At 36.1% G+C, this 24,463-nt stretch overlaps 1 protein-coding gene across 8 annotated transcripts in view; it reads left to right on the plus strand.

The window, feature by feature from the left end:
- DOCK7 (dedicator of cytokinesis 7) overlaps positions 1–24,463 on the plus strand; it is a 196,961-nt gene that overhangs the window by 115,775 nt on the left and 56,723 nt on the right. For 4 of the 8 annotated variants that reach the window (XM_036255522.1, XM_036255524.1, XM_036255523.1 and 1 more), the window contains exons 22-29: positions 1,724–1,893; positions 11,169–11,261; positions 12,441–12,530; positions 13,478–13,573; positions 15,492–15,632; positions 15,721–15,834; positions 15,946–16,116; positions 19,557–19,696. In XM_036255522.1, coding sequence (XP_036111415.1) covers positions 1,724–1,893; positions 11,169–11,261; positions 12,441–12,530; positions 13,478–13,573; positions 15,492–15,632; positions 15,721–15,834; positions 15,946–16,116; positions 19,557–19,696 — 1,015 coding nt within the window. The remainder of the gene's footprint in view (positions 1–1,723; positions 1,894–11,168; positions 11,262–12,440; positions 12,531–13,477; positions 13,574–15,491; positions 15,633–15,720; positions 15,835–15,945; positions 16,117–19,556; positions 19,697–24,463) is intronic. The other 4 variants (XM_036255526.1, XM_036255528.1, XM_036255527.1 and 1 more) reach the window with 1 other exon arrangement.

Genomic DNA, 24,463 nt, shown 5'->3' on the forward strand with positions numbered 1-24,463 from the left:
GTGTTGGAGCTAAGAAGATAAGTTACATTTTAAAGCATCATTATTTACACAGCTTCCTTTCATTTGAATTAAATCTTAAATTAATTTTTTTGAAATGAACTTGAAAATAACTTCTTGTCTCTGGAAGCATTTTTCTCATTTCCTGTTAAGATAAAGGGAATGTCGTATTTGTCATTGGAGTGCTTTTGGACATTAAAGAAGAAATGTGGTGGTTTAGTAGTTCCCTGATAACCCTGTGAAACCTATTATAATAATATAAAAGATTATTCTCTAGAAAAGTTCTGATTTCTCCATTGTTGATAAAATAATATAGCCTTTCAAAATATTAGAGCCCTAAAGGTGGTAGTGGAGGTGGTAGATTTCTTAGTTTGAATACAGTCAGCCCTTGTTTATCGCGGTTACTCAGTTCCAGACTCTACCGCGATAAACGAATTTCCGCGAAGTAGGGTTCTTTATTTATACAGTCATCCCTCGACACTTCGTGCTTCAACTTTTGCGGCTTCACTCTATTGAGGTTTTGCAAATAATTTGAAGCCACGAAAGTCGAAGTACAAAGTGGTGAGAGACGACTGTAACTCTTTAGTTGTTCAGTTAGTTTATTAATGAATATATTATGCATACCTTTCAACTTGCTCACATATTTGTCTGTGTGAATTATCATCCATCACTAGTAATAATGGTATGTACCCTTTCCAGCAATTGGCAAGGTTAATATTAATTATGACATTCATTATGAAAACTAAGCATAACAGTAATCTGACTCTGAGTTTTAGCTCATTGTTTTTCTTAATTGTAGAAACAGTAGTAATTGACTTATATTATGGTTTATAATTTCCTATCTTGATTTTTAAAATTATAGTATTAGAGGCTCTGAGTGTATAAGTGATTGTGAACTATATATAATACTCCTCCATTTACTCTTTTATTCAGTACACTGTTAGAATACAACAGATTGTGTAAAACCTCTTTTTTATATGTTGACCTGAAAGACTTATAATTAGTTGACACATATGTGTCACTTGCAAATATGACATTCAGAAAGATTTCTTTAAATAAGAAAAATGGAGATAAATTATGGATACAATCTCTGGGTATTTTAATGTTTTTAGAACATTGTGGAATGATAGTATCAGGCTTGATAATTAGATGAAAACAGTTATTTTGCTTTTTTACATAAGGTGGGCTCTTAGAAGAGTTATCTTTAGTTTTTTATATGTATATCATTTAGTTATATTTAGATAGTCACTGATGAAGATAGAGAAATTAAGCATAAATTTATTCAAGAGCTGTTGACAGTAAATTGGCTGTCTCTGTAGTGACTGTATCAGAGGCAAAGCAAGAGGGGTAGGGAAAAAAGAAGAGACACAAGCTGAAGCATTTTAGGTCGTAGATACACCTATATCTAAGTAAAGGTAATTAGTGAGTATTTTCTATTACTTTTGTTTTTTATTATACATGTAATCTATAATCATAGAAACACTGAAGAGAATTATGTTTATAATTCATATGGTTTTGCTAACTGCTGTGAAATAGAATATCTTTGGGTATCTATCATTAGGTGTTGAATGTTTTTCTTTCTTATTTATAATATTTTTCATTTAGAAATATTATAAAGCTGTTCATTGTCTTGGTGAAATTTTGTAAAGTGGCAGATCTTATTTTCAGGTTCTTTCTTGACTAATTTTCTTTGTTTAATTATGTGCTGTTTTATATACAACTGTAGGTCCTGGGGGTTTAGGAGGATCAGTGCATTATGCCACAATGGCTAGATCTGCTGTGAGACCTGCAAGCCTTAATTTAAATCGTTCTCGAAGCCTTAGTAATAGCAATCCAGATATATCTGGGACTCCCACGTCACCAGATGACGAAGTACGGTCAATCATCGGCAGTAAGGTAAACTGAAGATACGCGCCTATAAATTTGATTTTCAGTTCATGAACAAATGAGAAATGTCCAAATGTTTTAACTTATTCTTAACTTTCAAATGTATTTGAGTTAGTTATAAGCAACAAATTGTATATTTCTGTTCTATCAGTAAACACTAAGTGTTTCATGTTTCTATTAAATATGCTTGCTATTACAAACGGGTTTGTGCATCTGCTCAAAAAAATATGCCAAATTCTAAAATTTGTCCAGGATGACCAGTCACATATTACTCACTTTTTTCTGTCTAATACTTTATTAGATGAAAAATGATTTTGTATAGAATTAAAACAGACCTATGTGACTGCTGTATGGAAGGGACATATCATCAGTGATATAAATATAAGTCCTTCTTCTCCAAAAAAAAATCTAGAACAGTGATTAGCCTTGATTGGTAATTGAGCTACATTTCTTATGGAAAACTCTATGTAAGATGCATCAGGATTAGAATAATATTATTTGTTTAATGATGGTTAATGATTACCCCAGATAATAAGGAAGATGTCAGCTAGTCTAAGATCTAGCCATATTTTACTTAAAGCATTAATCTTTATTACTCAAAGAGATATACTCAAGGAACAAAAAGTTATTCCCTTTCTATATGTAAAGTACAAAAATAACTCAGAGTTTAAACAAGCTGGACAAAAGAATAGTAAGACTAAGGCCAAGAAATCACACCACATTGTGTTTTGACCAAACCATGTCAAATGTAAATACATTTGCTATTGAAAAATAGGAAGATATCGTTTTATGGAATCATAGCCAACTTTTCTTTGGCATTTTAGTCTGGTAATAAGGATATGAGGAAGAATTACTAAACATGTTTTAGGATCTGTGTTTAACACTTAGCCTGAACTACAAAGAATACTTTTTAAGGACTGGTTTTATTTGTTAGGTGAAATACTTGAACATTGTTCAAAGACATCAGAACTACTTATATCTATTCATATAGTTACAGAAATTTTACATTTTCAGAAGCTTCTGATGAACTTAAAGTATTGCTCATTTAAAAATAACTTTTAAGCAATTTTTTTTTTTTTTTATCCTCACCCGAGGATATTTTTCCATTTTTTGTACAGATAGAGTGGGAGGGAGAGAGAGGAAGGGAGAGAGAGAGAGAAACATCGACGTGAAGGGACACATCGAGTGGCTGCCACCCGCACGACCAACCAGGGCCGGGGACAGACTGCAACCGAGGTACGTGCCCTTAGCGGGAACCGAACCCGGTCTCTCCAGACCGCAGGCCGACGACTTTTAAGCAATTTTTTAAGTAATTTCTTACAGATCAAAAATATGTTTTGTAGCCTTACTCCACATATATTTCCATGTTTGGGAAAAGAACTCAAATTTTTTAATCCTTATCTTCATTTTTAATCATGTCTCATCATAATAGAGGTAGTACTTAGCATTATTTACATATTGTAAAATACAGTTCTTCAGTAGAATAGATCTGATTTGTGATTTGTGAATGTGAATTATAAGAAATTTTCCTATTAAACTATAGACAGCATTTTCTTCAGAGTTGTACTTTTAAAATGTCTCAGTTTCTGTAAGATTTGCATTGTGCCTCATGTAGCATGATGCTAGAGTTTTGTTTTATATGATGTATTTGATAAATGATAACATTTCCAGTACATCAAGATTTAGAACAAAGGTCTTAATATATATTGGAATGATTATTTGCCTTTTTTAAAGTAATTTATAAAATGGGACATAATAACATAAAGTTACTTTTGATGATATATAATGATAAATAACTTTTGAGAAAGCCATCATAAGATGAGAATTTTTTTTATGACAACACAGCCTGTGTGATCAAGTTGTATTTAACTGGTTTTTATGTTTTCTCTTTGTAGCAAAATTTTTGCTAGCTACCTTTATCTAGGACTATCATTAAGTCATAATCCCTAATATTAACAGTATGTAATTTTATTTTATTAAAAAATTGTAAGGAACGTTGAAGTTTATTTATAGCTGCTTTTCATTAGTTTGATTTTATTGGCCTAGAAATTTAAGTCACTCTTCTGTAATGATTTTGTCTTTTACCTTGCCTCAGCCATGGTCATAACCTAGATCTTGTCATTACCAATTACCTTAACCCTCATAATCTCAATTTCATGCATTTTGTTCTTTGACCGTTAGCTCCTAGTTTTCTCTTTAGTATCCCAATTCCAACAATTTCTCTACTTCTCCGCAACCTCCATTTATTTGATCCTATAACCTTTATGCTATGTCTTACCCCCCCCAATGTTATTTCTTCCAGTTGAGCCACCTAAAATGTCATTATCAATCATTATAATTATCCCATTATAATCAGACCTCAAATCCCTTATCCTTTTCTCACTTCACTGTACTTGCTTAACCAAATCTCAAACCATAGTTCAACCTAGTCGACTGCCTGTGCCATGTCACCACCTGTACCACTGAGCATGACTTGAGAAATGCCATGGTGACTGGTCTCATTGGAAATTAAAGACCATAAACCTCAGAGAGCCTTAATATTATCAAGCAGTTACATATATTCTGTATTCTGTTTACTTCCCCATTCTCTCAGGAAAAAATTTCTTTTTTTAAAAAAATCTTTATGGTTGAATGTATTACAGATGTTCTTCATTTTTCCCCCATTGACTCCCTCCTCCCCACTTCCTCCCACCTCTAGCCTTTTCCCACACTATTGTTTGTGTCCATTGGTTATGCATATAAGTTCTTTGGTTTATTTCTTCCCATCCCTCAACCCCTTTCCCTTTGAGGTTTGTCATCTAGAAAAGAATTTGTACTTCTTAATCCCCTCACCTTTTTCACCCATTCCTCCAACCCCCCTCCCATCTGGCAACCAACAGAATGTTCTCTGTATCTATGAGAATGTTTCTGCTCTGCTTGTTCATTTTGTTTGTAGATTCCATTGTCGATAGATATGAATTTATTGCCATTTTGTTTGTTCATATATTTTATCTTTTTCTTCAAAAAGACGCTTCATCATTTCTTACAATAATGGTTTGGTGGTGATGAACTCCTTTAACTTTTTCTTGTCTGGGAAAGTCTTTATATGGCCATCGATTCTAAATAACAGCTTTGCAGGATGAGTAATCTTGGTTGTAGGTTCTTGCTTTTCATCACTCTGAGTATTTCTTGCCACTCCCTTCTGGCCTGCAAAGTTTCTTTTGAGAAATCAGCTGACAGCCTTATGGGTACTCCCTTGTAGGTAACTAGCAGCCTTTCTCTTGCTGCTTTTAAGATTCTCTCTTTGTCTTGAACCTTTTGCATTTTGATGATGATGTGTCTTGCTGTGGGCCTCTTCTTGTTTGGGACTCTCTGTGCTTCCTGGACTTGTATGTCTTTTTCCTTCAACAGGTTAGGAAAGTTTTCTGTCATTATTGTTTCAAACAGGTTTTCGATTTCTTGTTCTCGCTCTTCTCCTTCTGGCACCCCCAAGATGCGAATGTTGGCACGCTTGAAGTTGTCCCAGAGGCACCTTACACTATCCTCATTTTTTTTTTTATTCATTTTTCTTTTTGCTGTTCTGATTGGGCGTTTTTTGCTTCCTTATATTCCAACTCAATGGTTTGCTTCTTGGATTTACGTACTCTACTATGGAATCTGTGCAAATTATTCTTTATTTCAGTTAATGCCGCCTTCATTTCTGACTGTACATCCATCATTTCTGACTGTGCATCCATCATTTCTGACTGGTCCTTTTTTATGCTCTTGAGGCCCTCACTAAGTTCATTGAGCATCCTTATAAGCAGTATTTTGAACTCAGCATCTGTTAGGTTGCTTATCTCCATTTTGCTTAGTTCTTTTCTTGGGGTTTTGTTCTGTTCTTTCATTTGGGACCTGTTTCTTTGTCTCCTCATTTTGGCTGCCTCCCTGTGTGTGTTTCTGTGTATTACTTAACGAGAGGTATGGGGCTATCTGAGACCAGATGCTGCTCGTTTGAAAGAATTTAGGAAAACCTGAAGCAGGATCCAAGACAGGCTAATCCTATGGTTAAGCAACTGGAACAGCTTGGGTGGGCCTGAAAGTTGGGTGGGGCGGGGCCTCCAGGAGTCACCAGGGTGGGGCTACCAGTGTGAGCCAGGTTGCTGGAGTCCCAGGTATGGGGACTGTCTGCGGCCCCAAGGAAGGGCCCACCAAAGGAACAAAGGCCTCTGACAGCACGTTTGTCCCGGAGAAAGCCTCCTCTTCAGCCCTCGTTCCACTGCCGAACAGCTCAGTTCTTCCCTGTATGTCTCTGGTGCCCCTAGAGCTGCCTCCCCTCCAAGCTTAGAGGGAGGGAGTCCGATAAGTTTGTGCGCGGGCCCTTTAAGAAGCTGCCTGGGGCGCCAGCTGATTCAGCTTCCCTGAGCCTCAGTTCCCGCTGGTTTTTCCAGCCAGAAGTTATGGGGACTTCTCTTCCTGGCACTGGAACCCTGAGCGGGGCATCTGGTGTGGGCTGGGGACCCCTCAGTCCTCAGGAAGGACCTTCCCAGCCGAGGTGTCCTCCTGATTTTTATCCGCCACACGTGGGTGTGGGACCAGCCCGTCTGCCTCCACCCCTCCTACCGGTCTCGATGTGGCTGCTGCTTTAATTCCGTAGTTGTAGGACTTCCATTCAGCTTGATTTCAGGCGGTTTTGAATGATGGTTGTTCTGTAGTTTAGTTGTAACTTTGATGTGGTTGTGGGAGGACGCGATACCACGTTTATGCCGCCATCTTGACCGGAAGTTCAGGAAAAGTTTTCATGCCACTTTTTGGTACTTCAAGCCTCCTCACCTCCTCACCAGTCCTCCTTCTCACTTTACCTTTTACTTCATTATGAAAATTGAAGCCATCAGAAGTAAACTTTAATAGACTTTGACCATGGCATCTGCCTACCTACTACCATCTACTACTACCTGATACTTAATATTTTCTGCTATAGATTAACGATCCATTTTATCCATTTGTACACAACCTCCCACTCCCTCTTCCCTGCTCAACACCTTTACTTCAGCAGTTTCTTCATTTCCGTTTCTCCCTGTTTACTAAATCATCCTAGCCATATGCAAGCATGCTATTATTTCTCCCATTTAAAAAATCTCTAGTATTTCTGCTTTTGGTTCCTTTCGTAGCAGAATTTAAGAGTTTTCTATACTTGCTGTGTCCAATTCTTTTACTCCCATTCTCTTTATTCTACTTAAATCATATATTTCTCCCATCTTCCACCCAAACTGCCCTTGTTGATGCCACCCACGCTCTCTGTGTTATAAACCCAGTGGTTAATTCTCAACATTCAGCTTACTTTACCTTCTAGCAGCTTTCGACACAGTTAAATTCTCCCTCCTCCTTGGTTTAGATTCTGTTTACTTGTATTCCAGGGTACAACATTATCTTAATTTTTCCTCTTGCTTTACTGGTTACACCTTTTCAGACTTCTATTTATTTATTTTAAAAAATTTATATATATATAATCTCCTCACAAGAGGACATTTTTGCATTTATCTTCAGATAGAGCAGGAGGGAGAGAGGAAGGAAGAGAGAGAAACATCAATGTGAAAGAGACATATTGACTGGTTGCCACCCACATGACCCCAACCGGGGCCGGGGACAAACTGCAGTCGAGGTACGTGCCCTTCAAGGTAACTGAATCTGGGACTCTCTGGTTCACAGGCTGATGCTCTAACCACTGAGTCAGACTGGCCAGGGCCACCTTTTCAGTCTTCTTTGTACATTCTTATTTTTTCTTGGTCTGTTAATCTGGAAGTGTCCTTATTCAAGGACAGTGCCTGTCTGTATCTAAGGGATGAAATGTTGCAGGGATTTGATAAAAACAAAAACACTTTATGCACACTGTGTGTATATTTAGTTAATCTTTTCTATGTTAGTTGGAGATCAGTAAACACTAAGTTATTACCTTAGGAAATCACATTGATGAATTTGCTTAATGAAGGTCTGTTTGATATAATTCTTTGCTTTTACAGCACCTAATTTATGGAAGTGATTTGCTTTATAAAATAATTGGCCACGCACTGGCCAGTTTGGCTCAGCGGTTAGAGCATCGGCCTTCAGTCCCGAGAGACCCGGGTTCGGTTCCCACTGAGGGCAGGTGCCTCTGTTGCGGTTTGTCCCCAGCCCTGTTTGGGTCGTGCCGGTGGCGGCCACTCAATATGTCCCTTTCACGTCGATGTTTTTCTCTGTTTCTCTCTTCCTCTCTCTCCCTCCCACTCTATCTGAACAAAAAAATGGAGAAGTGTCCTCGGGTGAGGATAGAAAATAAAAAAATAAATAAATGGCCACAAGTTTTCTTTAATTAAATATAATAACGATGTAATTATAACCGTTTAAGAGCCTTAGTATGGTGGATACAATATATAATTAATGGCACAAAGAGATGTATTGTTTATTCTCACATTACTGGTTAACATGCACCTTAGTTTTAAAGGAAAATTTTAAGCAAAGAGTTTTAAAAAGTGAATTTAAGAATACAGCAAAGGGCCCTGGCCGGTTTGGCTCAGCGGTTAGAGCGTCGGCCTGCGGTCCGGAGAGACCCGGGTTCAGTTCCCGCTAAGGGCATGTACTTCGGTTGCAGTTTGTCCCCAGCCCTGGTTGGTCGTGCGGGTGGCAGCCACTCGATGTGTCCCTTCACGTCGATGTTTCTGTCTCTCTCTCCCTTCCTCTCTCTCCCTCCCACTCTATCTGTACAAAAATATCCTCGGGTGAGGATAAAAAAGAAAAAAAGAATACAGCAAAGGCCTGGCAAGTGTGGCTCAGTGGTTGGGCATCAACCCATGCATCAAGAGGTCACTGGTTCAGTTCCTGGTTAGGGTATATGCCCAGGTTGTGGGCCTGATCCCCAGTGAGGGGCATGCAGGAGGTGTCTCATTGATGGTCTCTCTCATTGATGTTTCTCTCCCTCTTCTTTCCTCTCTCTCTGAAACCAAAAAGGGAAAAAATATTTTATTAAAAAAAAATGAATACAGCAATGTTATTGTTACTTTTTTTATAGAAATGTATGGTAGAGAGAAAGGCACAGTTATAATTTTGCAGAAATCAGGTGCTCATATTTTGCTATTTTTGTGACATGAGTAGTGATTCTAAAAATTGAAACTGTCAGGAAGAACTTTACACTTACACAGGGGACTTAATTTATGAGACTGGTGAAAAATTTTGTATTACCTGAAAAATGTTATGTGGTGGTTTGCTTTTTTTTTTTTTTTATCCTCACCCGAGGACACTTTTTCATTCTTTGTTCAGATAGAGCAGGAGGGAGAGAGAGAGAGAGAGAAACATCGATGTGAAAGGGATACATCGAGTGGCTGCCACCCGCACGACCAACCAGGGCCGGGGACAAACTGCAACCGAGGTACATGCCCTTAGCGGGAACCGAACCCGGGTCTCTCCGGACCGCAGGCCGACGCTCTAACCGCTGAGCCAAACCGGCCAGGGCTGTGGTGGTTTGCTTTTATTTGAGACAATATAATGGGAATCTGAGAAGACAGATACTTTATTTTAAATATATCTACTGATAACATAATTTTATTAGTATTTGAATATTGTCTAATTTACTTTGCTAGGAAGCATTTTTAAAATATGGGAAAGCTTTTGTTAAAAGTATTTTTTGAGCATTTACTATATTTGAGGCATTGTACTTAGTAATTTACTTTATTATTTAATTTTATCTTTACACTATGAGAGAGACACTCATATTCCTAATTTATAGCTAAGAAACTGAAAAAGAGGTTAGGAAATTTACCTTAGATTTTACAATTAGTAAGCAGTAGAACCTCGATTTGAATTTTAACTCTCATCTTATTCATTCAGTGTCAAATGTATGGGTGATTACTGTATCGTCATTTCAACCTCTTTGCATTTTTAGAAAAAATAGGGACAAAAGAAGGATACATTCTTCCTAAAACCTAAGCCCTAGAGAGGTGGTAGGCAGGTTTCTTTCCCTCCTCCCTCCTCCCCCTCCCACTTTTTTCTTTTCCCCTCCCCCTCCTCTTCTTCCATCCTCCCTTTCCCTTCCTTTCTCCCTCCTCTTCCCTCCTTAGCTTTCCCCTTCCCTCCTCCTGTCCCCATAAATCTCTAATCTAATTGTTTAGAGGTAGGGCCCTGCTCATTTGTAGTGGTTGTTAAACTTCCTAGGTGATACAGTCTATAGAATTGATTAACATTGTGACTACCCTTTCTTTTCTTTTACCTATCCTTCCTTTGGTGTTTTCTGGTTTGAGTCCATACTTATGTCCAGATATTTGCAGTCAGGTTCTCTTGGGTTGTCTTTCATAAATCTTACTCCAACATCCTCTAAAAATTTGTTGTAACTTGCTCCAGGTCTATTAGCAGATTCCCAGGCCCCAGGCTCAGACTGCTGAATCAGGATTTTGGGGGGGTAGGGCCCAGAATCTGAATTTTATAAACCTTCCCAAGTAATGCTCAGTCAGGTTTAAGAAATGAAGTAAAACCCCAGCTCCCTTCACCTGGAATCATAATAACCTCTTTCAGAGACAGAGAGAGACACAATTCACTTTTGGTCATACATGTTAGTAGCATATTAAATTAACTTTAAATTAGTGGTAGTGATGATGATGATGATATATTTCCTATAAATTGCTCCAGCATGTTTTTTTATAGGATTTATATAATATAGTAGCTCATTAGGTTTAATTACAACAAGCACAGTACAACTGAGCACAACCCCAAATTTACCATCATTTTTAGGAATGAGCAAAATTAGGCTTTTTTTTACCTTTTCTTAATAGTTTAATTTATTTCTCCTAATAGTCCCTAAAAGAAATTAAAAGAAGAAGCAAGATCAAATAGAATTATGGAGTATCACTGCAGAGAAGTTTTCAGTTGATGACATATGGAATGAAATTAAAGTCCTTTAGGAAAGAATGGAATGTTTTTACTTCCATTTTTTTCCTTTTAAACTCTAGTTATATTCAGAGTAAATTATCTGTTGTTAACTCATACTATCTTTAAAGAAAACTGGTGGGGCTGGTGCTGTGGGAACTTTAGTTGTTGTTACTTCAAGGTGATCCCTTTACATAAAGAGAAATTACCTTTAAATGCTATACTTAATGTTCTTGGTGATTTTTTAAAATTTATATAGTAAGATAATTTTGGTGAACTAATACTCTATAGATGCCTAAAATTTTTGGTTGCTTTAACAGTACTAATTTTAAAAATGTTTGCATTGGAAATTCTGGGTTTCTTTAGGAATAATTTATAAGCATGCCACATGTAATATTTCTTTCCTTTCCAACTGCTTTCTATTATATGCTTAGGGTTTAGATCGCTCCAATTCCTGGGTTAACACTGGTGGTCCAAAAGCTGCCCCATGGGGATCCAACCCCAGTCCAAGTGCAGAATCAACACAGGTGGTGTTTATATTAGAGGTTTCTTTATTGGCTGCTGATGTTTCCCTTTAGAACATTACTTTTTAGTATATACTATGATTTCAGTGGCTTGCTTTTTTAATCATTAAAAAGTGTGTATTTTTGTTTACTTAGCACATTTTTCAACTACTATGCATGAATACCACCAGTTGCACCAGTATTGCTCTGTTTTCCTATTTCCTGTCTCCTTCTCCTTTCCTCCTTATACACTTTATCAATATTTCAGTGCCTGCTGCTTCTGCATTGATGACTTTGATAACTTTCTATTTTAGGGGGGGGTAACGCATCTTCAATAGGAATTCTAAAATTTTTTGTGTGGAAAACCTGACAGTTTTCCATTTGCTTTTGGTTTAAAGTGTAGCTATGTATAATTTCTACTTAGCATTTACTATCTTGTCATTTTTTCATAATCACTGACTAAAAATACTGGTAATAAAGCAGAAATTAAATATGAACAGTATATGCTCCCCATTCTGTGAGATTAAATACCAGAAGCAAAAATCTGTTTATTCTGTGTTGTGTTGCAAAGTATGAAATTTATTATAACTTAGTTGAATTAGATTTTGCTTATTAAGTCTAATTGCTTGATAGCTAATACTGCATGATACCTTAAAATATACTTCTCATCTGTTTATTGGCTTTGGAGGAAAATGCTCTTGTTCTTGAAGAAACAATTACATTTTAATATTAGAATTGGTTTATATTTCATGTAATATATGGCAAACCTGAATAGTTTTAATAATAATGAAAAGTGAAAGAAATTATTCTAAACATTTTATAATTTTTTTATTGAATATAAAAATTTGGAGGTTTTTTGGGGGGGGTTGAGAGCAGTTGAGAAGTATGTTTTACATTTTCTTACTAGATATGTGCATGTGTATAGATCACACAAATAAGAGTTTCATTCTTTGCAGCACTCTGAATTTATATAATTATTAAAATACTCATCTTTTTAAGACTAAAAATATTTAGAAGCCATTTTGATATTTTTAATGCATTAAAACAGCTTAAACTAGTGAAAATGAGATGAGCAATAAAATAGATGGTTGCTGAAACCGCAGTAAAACACTTTTTAAAAAATTGTATGTATTCCTTGAGCTGCAAAGTCATCCACAGCAGACTTTAATGTTATCTCGTCATTCATTCATCTTCACTCCATAGGCTATGGATCGAAGTTGTAATCGTATGTCTTCGCACACAGAGACGTCAAGTTTCTTACAAACATTAACGGGACGTTTACCAACTAAAAAGGTAGATTCATATGAAGACAATTCATATAGGGGGAAACCAGTTCCAACAATTAAATAGATATAAGATTTATTTACATAATCAGCGTGAGATGTTGCAGTATTTGCATTGCTTTTAAAAATACATTTGAGCAAGCACTGCTTGTCTGATGCCTTTTGGGGCATACTTTTCCAGCTTAGGCTCTTTTACATCATTCTAATGTGTATATCTTTGGGACCAGCTGTTTTTAGACTTTAGTGAGTTGAAATTTGATCATCAAATTTTAGTGCCAAAAAATGTATCCTCTCTTAATTCTGTTTCTGTAACTACTTCTGTTTTGTTTTAAATCTCCAGGAAAAGGAAGATGAGTTAGAAAAATTATCACACTTAGTAAGATATGTTGATTTGCTTCCCTTATGCACAGTTTTGTTAGTCCTTTTTCATATTAATATACACTACTCTGCAAATGCTTTGTATGCATATCCATTACAAGGCAAGAAATTTCTGCCATTTTTAGAAAAAGACTTTAAATACCTGAAAATTGAAAATTAATGTCTTATGTCAAAATTTAAAAATGTAAAGGTATTTCCTAAATTGTACCAGCAAAGTTCATAAATGTATTTGCATATGTTGAAATATATGTAAGACACAAATAAGTTTCTATTTGTAACTGTGAGGTTTTGGTCTAGTTTCTGTTTGCAGGTACAATTTAGGAGGCTATTTCCCACCCGTTTTTTTAAAATTACATTTTACTGCAAGATAACATGTAATTTTTCAGCTATTCAACATGCCACTGTCTTACATGCATAAATAGCCGTTTCGTTAATGGGTGTCTTCACTGCATTGTTGAATGGTTCACATGCCTTATTTTGCTTATTCTCATTATATCTTCATTTGCAGTTCATTATTATTTGATTTGTGTTATTAACAGACTTGACTTTGATAATAACTTTGGATTTACTTCTGCGTAGCTTTTTCATGAGGAGCTGGCTTTGCAGTGGGTTGTTTGCAGTGGCAGCGTTCGGGAATCAGCTTTGCAACAAGCCTGGTTCTTTTTTGAGTTAATGGTGAGCAAAATAAACACTTTCTTTCTTTTTTTGTTAATCTTCACCCAAGGATATTTTTTCCATGGATTTTTTCTTAGGGAGAGTGGGAGAGAGGAAGGGAGGGAGGGAGAGGGAAATATCAGTGTGAGAGAGACAGACACATCGATTGGTTGCCTCCTACATGTGCCCTGACGGGGACTGGGGAACAAACCAGCAACCCAGGTATGTGCCCTTGATTGAGCCACAATGGCCAGGGCAAAATAAACACATTCTTTAATATTGTTTTCCTATTGAACACTTCTGTGTTAGTTCATTATTTTATACTAGAAATCTCTTTCTATTGTCCATCTTATGGTTTTACATATTCTTTCAAGGCAAAATTAGATATATCTCTAAATAAACATTGTGAACACTCAGCACAATTTAGTTGGAATTACAAAGCTCATTTTTGGTGGGGGGTGGGGGTGAAGGGTGTTGCAGAAGCTAGCTATTTTTTTAAAGTACCTGTGAAGCATTCTTTTTTAATTTATACATGCTACTGTATAATGGCAGAACTATAGATTTCATACCAAACATAGATAAAAGGAGCTTTATAGATAGTTAGATAGTTATTGGTTGTATGGTTAGAAAGCTCTTAGAGAAATGCCAGTTACAGCCAATTAAAAAAAACAAACAAACAAAAAAAACGTTTTGCTTAATTCAATAAATGATATTAAAAACGAATGAATTAGTATCTTGATATTTATACACACATAAATGTTTATTGCTTTTGTGTATATATGTGTTTATCAAGTGCATACAGTGTGGTATCACTGTCTTCATGGGCTAAGTATTACCAAGGAACAAAGAAATTAAGTAATTTTAAGTGTACACTGGTTGTAGATAGCAGAATTATTTCAAGTGCAAGCATTTGGCACTAGGGATCTTCTTCATTAGCCTCTAGAAAGCTGAAATCATTGAAACTTTTTCCTCCAGAAAAGATGTAAAAGAAAATGAAAGGAAAACAAAACAGAAAGAAAGGTAGAAAAGAAACAAAGAGAGCTTCTAGAGTACATCATAGGGTCATTCTCAGCATTGAATGTTACCTATATTGGGGATAAAAAGCCATTTCTTCTAGGGATTTACTAATCAAATAAATAAATAAGGGACCATACATAAATGATAGGTAACTCATTTTTACCTAGATAATAAACAACAAATTTGTAATTCACGTGCTTTTAATATAAGATCAGAATTATAATTTTGAATTATTTTTTGATAGTCTTAAATGTATGTTCAGATTTCTTAAATATAAACTACTCAAAAGGCTATCGTTAAGGCTTGGCTGTGCTATTTACTAAATGTAGAACTTTGGCTTCAATTTCCCTGAATCGAAAATTTTTATTACCATTACCACTTCGCTGTGATGAGAATCTGTATCCAAAAACATTTTGTAAATTTAAATCACTTTGTTAATTTTTACCTAATATTTTATTTAAGTAAAATATTTAGTGTCTCATATTTAATAGATATCCACCATTTGACACTGGATGCTAGATGCCAATGACACTACAGTGAAGTCAAGGTTCTAATCTCTCAAATCTTACAGTCTGGGAGGTATGGAATGGCAAAATTATTGAGTCTTAGAAAGATTTAATTTAAAACAATTTTAAAGGGTGATTTTATTTTTCTTTTTTATACACAGAATTTTTTTTCCCTCTTCACAGCCAGGATTATTTTATGAAGGTGATGCAGTGATTGGATTGGATTTATTTGATATTTCTTTGGAACATACAAAATATTGTAGTGAACTTTTCAAAATATTTGAGAAGCTAGAAGTATTTTAGCCATTCATTAAATCACATGGTACATTGAAAAAATAGCCATACTGTTTAAAAGTCTCTATAACTGTTAATTGCATCCATAAGAAATTGAACTATTGGCTTATTTATTGTTTCAGGTGAAGAGCATGGTGCACCATTTATACTTTAATGATAAACTAGATGCACCAAGGAAAACTCGTTTTCCAGAGCGTTTCATGGATGACATTGCTGCTCTTGTCAGTACAATTGCTAGTGACATAGTTTCAAGGTTTCAGAAGGTAATGATGACTTATTTTGTTTTTTATCTTTTTCAAGTCGACATTAAATTCTCATACTTTTATTTGTTTTTGCTTTTCTGTTTTTCAGGACACAGAAATGGTTGAAAGACTCAACACAAGTCTTGCATTTTTTCTCAATGATCTGTTGTCTGTTATGGACAGAGGATTTGTCTTTAGTCTTATAAAGACTTGCTATAAACAGGTAATTCATACTTAATAATAATTAGTAATCAAATAACCTAAATACGGTGTTTGCTCTTTTTACAGTTGATATATTCAATTGATGTTCTCTTGTTTATGCAATGCTTACAAGGTGTCATCAAAGCTTTACTCGTTACCAAATCCAAGTGTCCTCGTGTCTTTGAGGTTGGATTTTCTGCGAATCATCTGCAGCCATGAACACTATGTTACATTAAACTTACCCTGCAGCCTGCTTACTCCACCTGCATCACCATCACCTTCTGTTTCTTCTGCAACATCTCAGGTATGCAAAGTGTATGAGAGAAATATTCTTAAAGTCCACATTTGTTTAAAAGAATTTTAAACACTGGAAAAAATTATAGGTAACACTATTGAAAAAAGCAGTATAATAGGTTCTATGTTAAGTTCTTTATAAGTATTAATCATTTTATTCTCAGAGCAACTCTAGGAGGTAAATTCTATTACTGTCCCCATTTTACCGATGAAAATACTGGAACACAGTAAGGCCAATACCCTTACCCAAAGTTACATGATAAAATGGCAGAGCTAGGCTTTGAACCAAGGCACATGTTGGCTTTATTTTATTTTAAATTTATTTTTTACCTCCAGTTGACAGAGAATATTATATTAGTTTGAGGCATACCACTAGTGACTAGACATTTATATATCTTGCGAAGTCATCACCCCTGTTATCTAGTACCCACCTGGCACCATACATAGTTATTACACTTTATTCACTATATTTCTTATGCTGTTTGCATGTTGAGTTTATTTTAGAACCCAAGTTCTTAACTACTATGTTACATTCTTCTTACAGATTGTGCACATGAGTGAATTCACCTACATAAACTCACTTATTTAGATGTTTTCACAAGATGGGTTTTCTTGAAGCAAATACAGACTGAGTTTGGGTTGCAAGATGTTTATTAGGAATTGATATCAGTGAAAGGAAGGGGGATGAAGCATAATTTAGCAGAGAAAGAAGTCAGACTGTGGCAGAATTACCTCCCCAGATGCAGGTTGTGTACCCAGTGCACTAGCAGGCCTAAACAGTGAGCCACCAGTCCTCGGAGACAGAAAGGTCCGTTTGATTTTGTCAGAACGAGAGGATGGGTGCGCAAGATCTCTCAAATCTGTCTCTCAAAAAGCAAAAGTAGGGAGTTTCTATGTAGCCAGGCAAGGGGGTAGTTCCCAGGGAACTAAAGAGATAACACTCTTTCGAATCAGACTCCTAGGCGTCAGCAGCTGGTTGCAGCTACCTTGAAGATATTCTTTCTTCCTACAAAACAAACTCATAAATTCTGCTTGAGACCCTGAAGTTACCTCCTCCTGCTTGACAAAGAAACAGTACATCAGCAGCACAGAATTGTATAGTGAGAACAAGGGGTGCTGGGTTGAAGGACCAAGATTCTGTAAAATATCTCATAACTGTATGTCAGTGGCATTATCTTTAAAAGACAGAAACGTGATATCTTATGACTATTGCCACTGTTTAAACTATCATTATTTGTGCTATATTTTTCTGTTATCTCAAGCAAAGTATACTTGTAAACATTTCTCCTGGAACTTCATGTACAGGCAGTCCCTCAGAATATGACTAACATACTTTCTTAGTCTGACTATAAGCTTTGTGACAACCAAAGAAACATTTGGTTAAAGCTTATATCCTAATTAAGAATTAAATTATTTAATTCTAGCTGCCAAAAATATACTAAGGGCATTAAAATCACAAAGGACTGGGCTACAAAACTGCAGTGCAAGCCTGAGGGAGCCCTGCCCACCGCTCTTGTATCCAGAAAGGAAACTAGATGGATGTTTATAGATTTATTGGGTGGTGCTTAATTTCAACAGCTAGTAGTATCTCTGAAGATGAAAAAGGGTTATAGCAATTAGACGTATCCTGGCATACAGATTGGGATTATAGGATTTTGTGGTTTTAGTACCAAAGATGCCTAGATTTTCCCTCCTAGTGAAACGTTCTTTCTGCTATGTAATTCCTGAGGCAAACAAGCTTCTTCCTTAAGCTCTTGATGTCTAAAGTCAAAGTTGATCTTAACTCTTAATTTTGTTTTTGAGATATTTAATTTTTTAATGTAATTCTCTAGACTAGATCAATGTCAGATGCTTGATAAAAGAAAATTTTAAACTTCACTTAGACTGGAAAACATCAGAGAGCACACACAACTATTCACTCGCTTTGCAAAAAAGTCTTATTTCCACATACTCTTTTTACCTGGCTAGCACACTCTTCTTCCTATAATGGATAAAGCTAGTCTTTTGCTTTCTTCCTGCATCCTCTTCCAAAGATATGGCTACACAGTCAAGTATATATTAAGCATAGCTACAGAAACCTTTGATGAAACACATTTGTTTATATCTAACTCCCTGCTGAACATCTTATTCAGCCAAGAAATTCACAAAATTTCTTTCATTATCTTGTTCCCCACATTGTCATCTAACTACAGTACATAATTTTCAGATTCTAATATATGACAGACACATCACTCTTTAGGGGTAGGGAGCAAGAGGAATTTTATATACTAATTAGGAAGATGATTTCTCCATAGAGAAATCTGAAATCTGTTCTAAGAAACCTCACATGGATCGTCTTGAATTATGGATTAGAGGGGATGAAGTTGAGGACCTTCTTACTTTGAACTGTATCTTGGGGGATGCTATTTTTCACTATTAAAAAACTTTATAAAAACTCAGTAAGTAGACCATACAATGATAGTGATTTTCTAGAAATAGTATTTTCTCTGAGAAACAGTTTTACCCATATTTGAAATTTCTCTGGAAACCAATAGCCTTGACCATGAATATTTCCCTTATACTCAGCAGTGAATACATAATACAAGGTGGGGCAAAGGTAGGTTTAAGTTGTTCATGTGGACAGTAATACCATAATTAATAAATAATAGCCCTAGTCAGTGTGACTCAATTGATTGGAGTGTTGTACCATGCACTGAAAGGTTGCCGGTTAGTCAGAGCACATAGCCAGGTTTTGGGTTCCATACGGGTCAGGGTGCATGTGGGAGCCAACCAATTAATGTTTCTCTCATCATTGTTTCTCTTTTTCTCCCTTCCTCTCTAAAATCAATAAAAATATATTTTATACTTTTTTTTCTTTATTGACTTTAGAGAGAGAGGGAGAGAGAGAGAGAAACATCAGTGAGAGAGAACATTGATTGGCCTCCTCCTGCATGCCCCCCACTGGGGATCGGGCCCACAACCTGGCCATGTGCCCTGACCGGGAATCAAACCAGTGACCTCTTGGTGCATGGGTCAAAGCTCAACTACTGAGCCACACCGGCCGGGCAATAAAAACATATTTTTAAAAAATCTAGCTTTACAAAAAAAAGTAAAAATAAATAAATAATAATACAAAAAATAAACTCTGTGTTTTGCATACTCACAACTCTAAACCTGCTTTTGCCCCACCCTGTATATTATATTAATTTAGTTGCCTTTTTCGCCCATTCATAGTATAACAGTAAAACATCAAGTGGCTAAAACAAAAAAGAAAAAAACAGATAAGTAAGAGCAATTACTTTCTCCAATGCTAGAAATAATGATTTATAATAAATCCTAGGCAATAAATTACCCTAGGAAAGTACATCTCACTTTCAGATAATGCTCACATTTTTATTTGCTGTAATGTTATATCTGTGGGATGTTTTGTTGCATAGCTATTATAGTTTGTTCTACCTCACTCCCAAACAGAGTTCTGGATTTTCCACCAATGTACAAGACCAGAAGACTGCAAATATGTTTGAATTGTCTGTGCCTTTCCGCCAACAGCATTATCTGGCAGGACTTGTATTAACAGAACTGGCGGTGATTTTAGACCCTGATGCTGAAGGGTAAGTAGGCCAGTTTTTGCCTTGTAAAATATCAGTTTGATTTTTGACAATGAGACAGAAGTATCCCATTTAAACTTCCTAAGTATCAAAAGAATCCTCTTTCCCACTCTTCTGCTTCTCTATTTACTAAGGTCTATACCCATGCTATTTCTGGGTTTTATCAATTTTACAAAAGACATTTTTTCTTTTTTTGTCATCTCTGAATTTGAGATTTGTCTTAAAATTGGTGGTGTATCATGGTTTATTCAGTAGCATTTTTTTCCTTCTTAAAAGTACACAAAATATTTGTGCATTCAAGTAGATGGACTCAGATTTGTTGATAAACAGTAGGTACAGTTCACCTGAGGAAAATAGACTAGGCTTCTCTTTTATTTATTGTGAGGAGAATTTATCATTTAAGTTGCCCTATAAAGAGAATCCTTAGGTTTTAAAAACTTTTAATATTGAGTACACTTTTAGAGGATTTTTGGAAATTGATATAGTAAGAAAAGGATGATTTGATGATTTTATAAAATAATTGTGTTGTCTGATGAATAGAATTTATAGAAATAGCTTGATGTGTTGTAGTATAGCATCCCTATAGGGTATTTCCATCTTTAATAGTAATTTTCAGAAATCTATATGACCATGACTCATTTGGTAATAATTGCTTTCTTTTTCAGTTTTTCTTATAATAGGATTATGAGAATGCAGTTCTCATATAATGTAATTTAACCTCAAATTTAAGAGCTCCAGAGAACAAAAGGGGATATTACCTTTACACAGGTTTTGCAAGAGTCCTCCGACATATTTATTGAGTGAGTGAAAGAAGAGCTTTGAAAGTTCTTAGCAATTGTCAGGGCCATAGTCAATGCTCAATAAATTGTGAAAGGCTAAATCTTTTGACAATGAAAGGCATGCCTTTTTTTATGATGGCACTTCCCATTTTAGGAATATGTATACATACTGTGTTCTGCAAAACTAGAGGGTTCTTAATGGGTTTCCATGTAGGATGGGGTGGGAGAGGACAGACTAAGTGAGCAAAGCTGTGGGGCTCCCACCCCTGCATGCCACCACCTTTATATTTTGCCATTTGACATATAAATATGACATCATTTGGTTTTAGAAAAAGGGGGTATTTATTGTTTAGAAAAAACAATTTTGAAAACAACTCTTAAACATACTAGCTTTCTTTAATAACTGGTATATCTCTCTCTTTTTTTTTAATCCTCACCCGACGACATTTTTCCATTTTTTGTTCAGATAGTGTGGGAGGGAGAGAGAGAGAAACATCGACATGAAAGGGACATATTGAGTGGCTGCCACCCGCACAACCAACGAGGGCCGGGGACAAACTGCAACCGAGGTACGTGCCCTTAGCAGGAACCGAACCCAGGCCTCTCTGGATCGCAGGCCAACGCTCTGATAGCATTGAGTTGATTAACATTTATTTGTTCTCAGACTGATAACAAAACAGTTTGCTAACTGGCTGCTCTAAGTAGCAGGGCCAATCTAATTAGGATCTACTCCTGACATGGCATTGAGTCAGCTTCTCCTTAGTCAAAGGGGGAGGAATGTATATCTGAAAAAAATTGAGTTATCCTAATAAGGAAGATGGGAAATAGATGTACAGGTGTTCACTAGTGTCTGATATAAAGAGTAGAGAATTCGAACAATCAGCTGTTTCTGCAATGAGCATTGTTTGTTTTTTTTTATGTCAAGGATCAATTTTTTTTTAAGTAGGTTTGTTATGTTTCTGTGAAACAATATAGGGCTTATGAAAGAATTCTTTATTGCTTTTTTACCTCAAGCTAGAATGTGTTGGTTTTTGACACTTGGAAGGATTTTTGTGTAGTCCATAAAGCAATAATTGTGCTCACTGCCACCTTTTTGTCTTTTCAGTTAAGATATTGGAAGAACTTTAAATAGTAGTACACAGGATTATATTCTAAGTTTTTACTGTTGCTTATTTCTTCCTTTTCCCACTCTTTTCTACACCCAGTCCATTAACAAATTCCACAGGTACTACCTCTAAAATACATCCCAAGTTCACCCACTTCTCTCCATCCTTACTCCTACTTCCCTAATCATGTTTCTGTTCTTGTCTCCCTAAATGCCTTTTCCACATAGCAGCCTGAATGACCTTTCAGAAATGAGAATCAGATTTTCACTTATTGCTTTAAACTCTTCAATGTGAGTTTAAAATCCAAACTTTTAGTAATGGTCTTCAAAGCCCTATATATCTGACTGTTATTGACTCCTGCTACACTCTTCCTGAAGTTTATGAAGTCTGAAGTCTAGGCATCTTGTTCTTCTTCCTGTTTCTCTAATGTGCGAATTCATTCCACCTTAGAGCCTTTGCACTTGGATTTTTCTCTGCAGGAACCAGTGTTCATATTGGCCTCGGATCTTCACATACCCATTTCCTTCTTGTGATTCTTCAGGTCTCCGATCTTCTCAGTGAGGCTTTCATTGACTACCCGGTTTAAATGGTCCTCACCCAGCCATTCTTAATCATATAATCCTGTTCTATGTTCTACCCACACTTAGCTGTAATTTGCTAGTTTATTATCTGTTTCCTCCCATTGGAATAGGAGCTCATGAGAGCAGGCACTTTGTCTTCCTCGTTCACTGCTCTATTTCACTGCCTTAGAATTGTGTCTGGTACAAAGTGAACACTTGATAAATATATGTTAATTTAATGAATGGATACTTGACTGTAAGAGACTACATCTCGTCTCTAAATTTTACATTTCTTTAGTGGTATATAGATAAAATATAAGATAATTGTCTTAGATAAGATTCTTGAAAGGAATGCTTTTCTTTTTATATTTCAGCTTGCTAAATAATCAAGAAAATTCCATGAGTGGCAATACTATGTTCTAATATTGATCACAAATTTGCTCTCTAGAAACTTTCATTATAGGAAGAAAGTTAAGACTGAACCAGTACACATGGTTAAATTCTAATCTTGTAGTACTGACATGGTTCTGTAGAAGATCAGTGTCTTTATTACAGCAATTGTAACATTGAATTATTATTTTCCTGTCTCTTCCTCTTTTACTAAAACGAACTCTTTAAGAATAGGGACAATGTAATATCTCCAAAACGTAGAGTAGGATATTGCAGGTCCTGTATAAGTGTATACTTCATTACTGAATGTGATTGAGTAATGTAAACATATGAAAATGCTTTATGAAGATGAGTGGGTAGAGTTTAGGTAGGTTGAGGTCTGGAGTTGGTAGCTGTTGAGGGAGAAGGATACACGCTCAGGTTTGGGAATCATCACTGGTGATACAGGAAGTACAAAGCGAGAACACAAAAAAGCAGATGACGAATCTGAGACTTGGGAAGAATGATAGTATGAGGAAGGGGAGGAACTCTTTGGAGAAAACATTGAGCTCTTCTCTAACATATAAGCCCTGGCTGGTTTTGCTCAGTGGTTGGAGCGTCGGCCCGTGGACCAGAGTCCCGAGTTCGGTTCCCACTAAGGGCACGTACCTTGGTTGCAGTTTATCCCCGGCCCGAGTTGGGATCGTGTGGGTGGTGGCCACTCGATGTGTCTTTCTCATGTTGATGTTTCTCTCTCTCTCTTTCCCCCTCTCTCCCTCCCACTGTACCTGAAGATAAATGCAAAAATGTCCTTGGGTGAGAATTTTAAAAGAAAAGGAGAAAACATATTAGATGACCAAGTGTCAAGTAGAAAGGTAGATGATGAAATCTGAGATATGTTCAGTAGATGTTAATTCTTGACAGTGTTTAAAAATATAATTTCTGAATAAAAATCTGGAAGGGAGAAGAAAGAATGTCCAGCTAGATTTCATAGGCAGCTATATAAAATGGCAGCTAAAATCAAGGGCTCTGGAGTAAGACTACTTGGTTTCAAATCCCAGCTTTTAAATCTGTATGATTTTAAAAGAGATTAAAGCTAATATTTACTGAGGAAGGCAATATACAAGGCACTGTATTAGTTATGTTACATAAATTATATAACTTAATTTTCAAAACCACCTTAGATAGGTTATTACCTATCTAAGGAATAGATAAGGAAACAGAAGTTAAGTATCTTCAAAAAATCATTTAGCTATTAAATGATGAAGCCAGTAAGTACCATGTTGTAAATTTTCAAATACTGAATGAAGTGGGAGGGGGCATTAAGGCAATTGAAGAAAGATGGGATTCTTTGAACATATGGGGAAATTACATTCTGAGAGAAGATACACCTTTTTCTGACACAAATGGAAAGATGATCTTATAGCTATAAAGATGGAGATGTTAAGAGATGTGACTAGAACAAATGCGGAATGACTTTCTTTCCTAAAATAAGGAAGTTGGAGGTAAGGTCTTTTATTAAAATTGATGGGGAGAGGCTTAAGGAGAGAGAATGAGGTAGAGCATTAAGAGATATTTGAGCCCTGGCCGGTTTGGCTTAGCGGTTGGAGCTTCGACCTAGGGACCAGAGAGTCCCGGGTTCGGTTCCTGCTAAGGGCATATACAAAAAAAAAAAAAAAAACTATTTGAAGTTGTATGAATTTTTAATTAGAATGGTTTGCATAGTCAAAATACCTTTAATTTAAGAAGAGAGACCCCCCCCCCCAAAAAAGTGTAAAGATGAGAGTGACCCTTGCTAGTGCATTTGCCCAGTGGTGCAGGTAACTGAGAGTCTAGAAAAGTTGTGAGGGTCTAAATGAGGCATATGAGCAAGGAATTTCAGTTTAAAGAGATGTCAAAGGCAACCCCAGCCTATGGACTACATAATCCATTAGGTAGAGGATTTTTCTTTTGGAA

The sequence above is a fragment of the Molossus molossus genome, unplaced genomic scaffold (genome assembly GCF_014108415.1).
Source record: "Molossus molossus isolate mMolMol1 unplaced genomic scaffold, mMolMol1.p scaffold_m16_p_12, whole genome shotgun sequence".
Classification (NCBI taxonomy): Eukaryota; Metazoa; Chordata; class Mammalia; order Chiroptera; family Molossidae; genus Molossus; species Molossus molossus.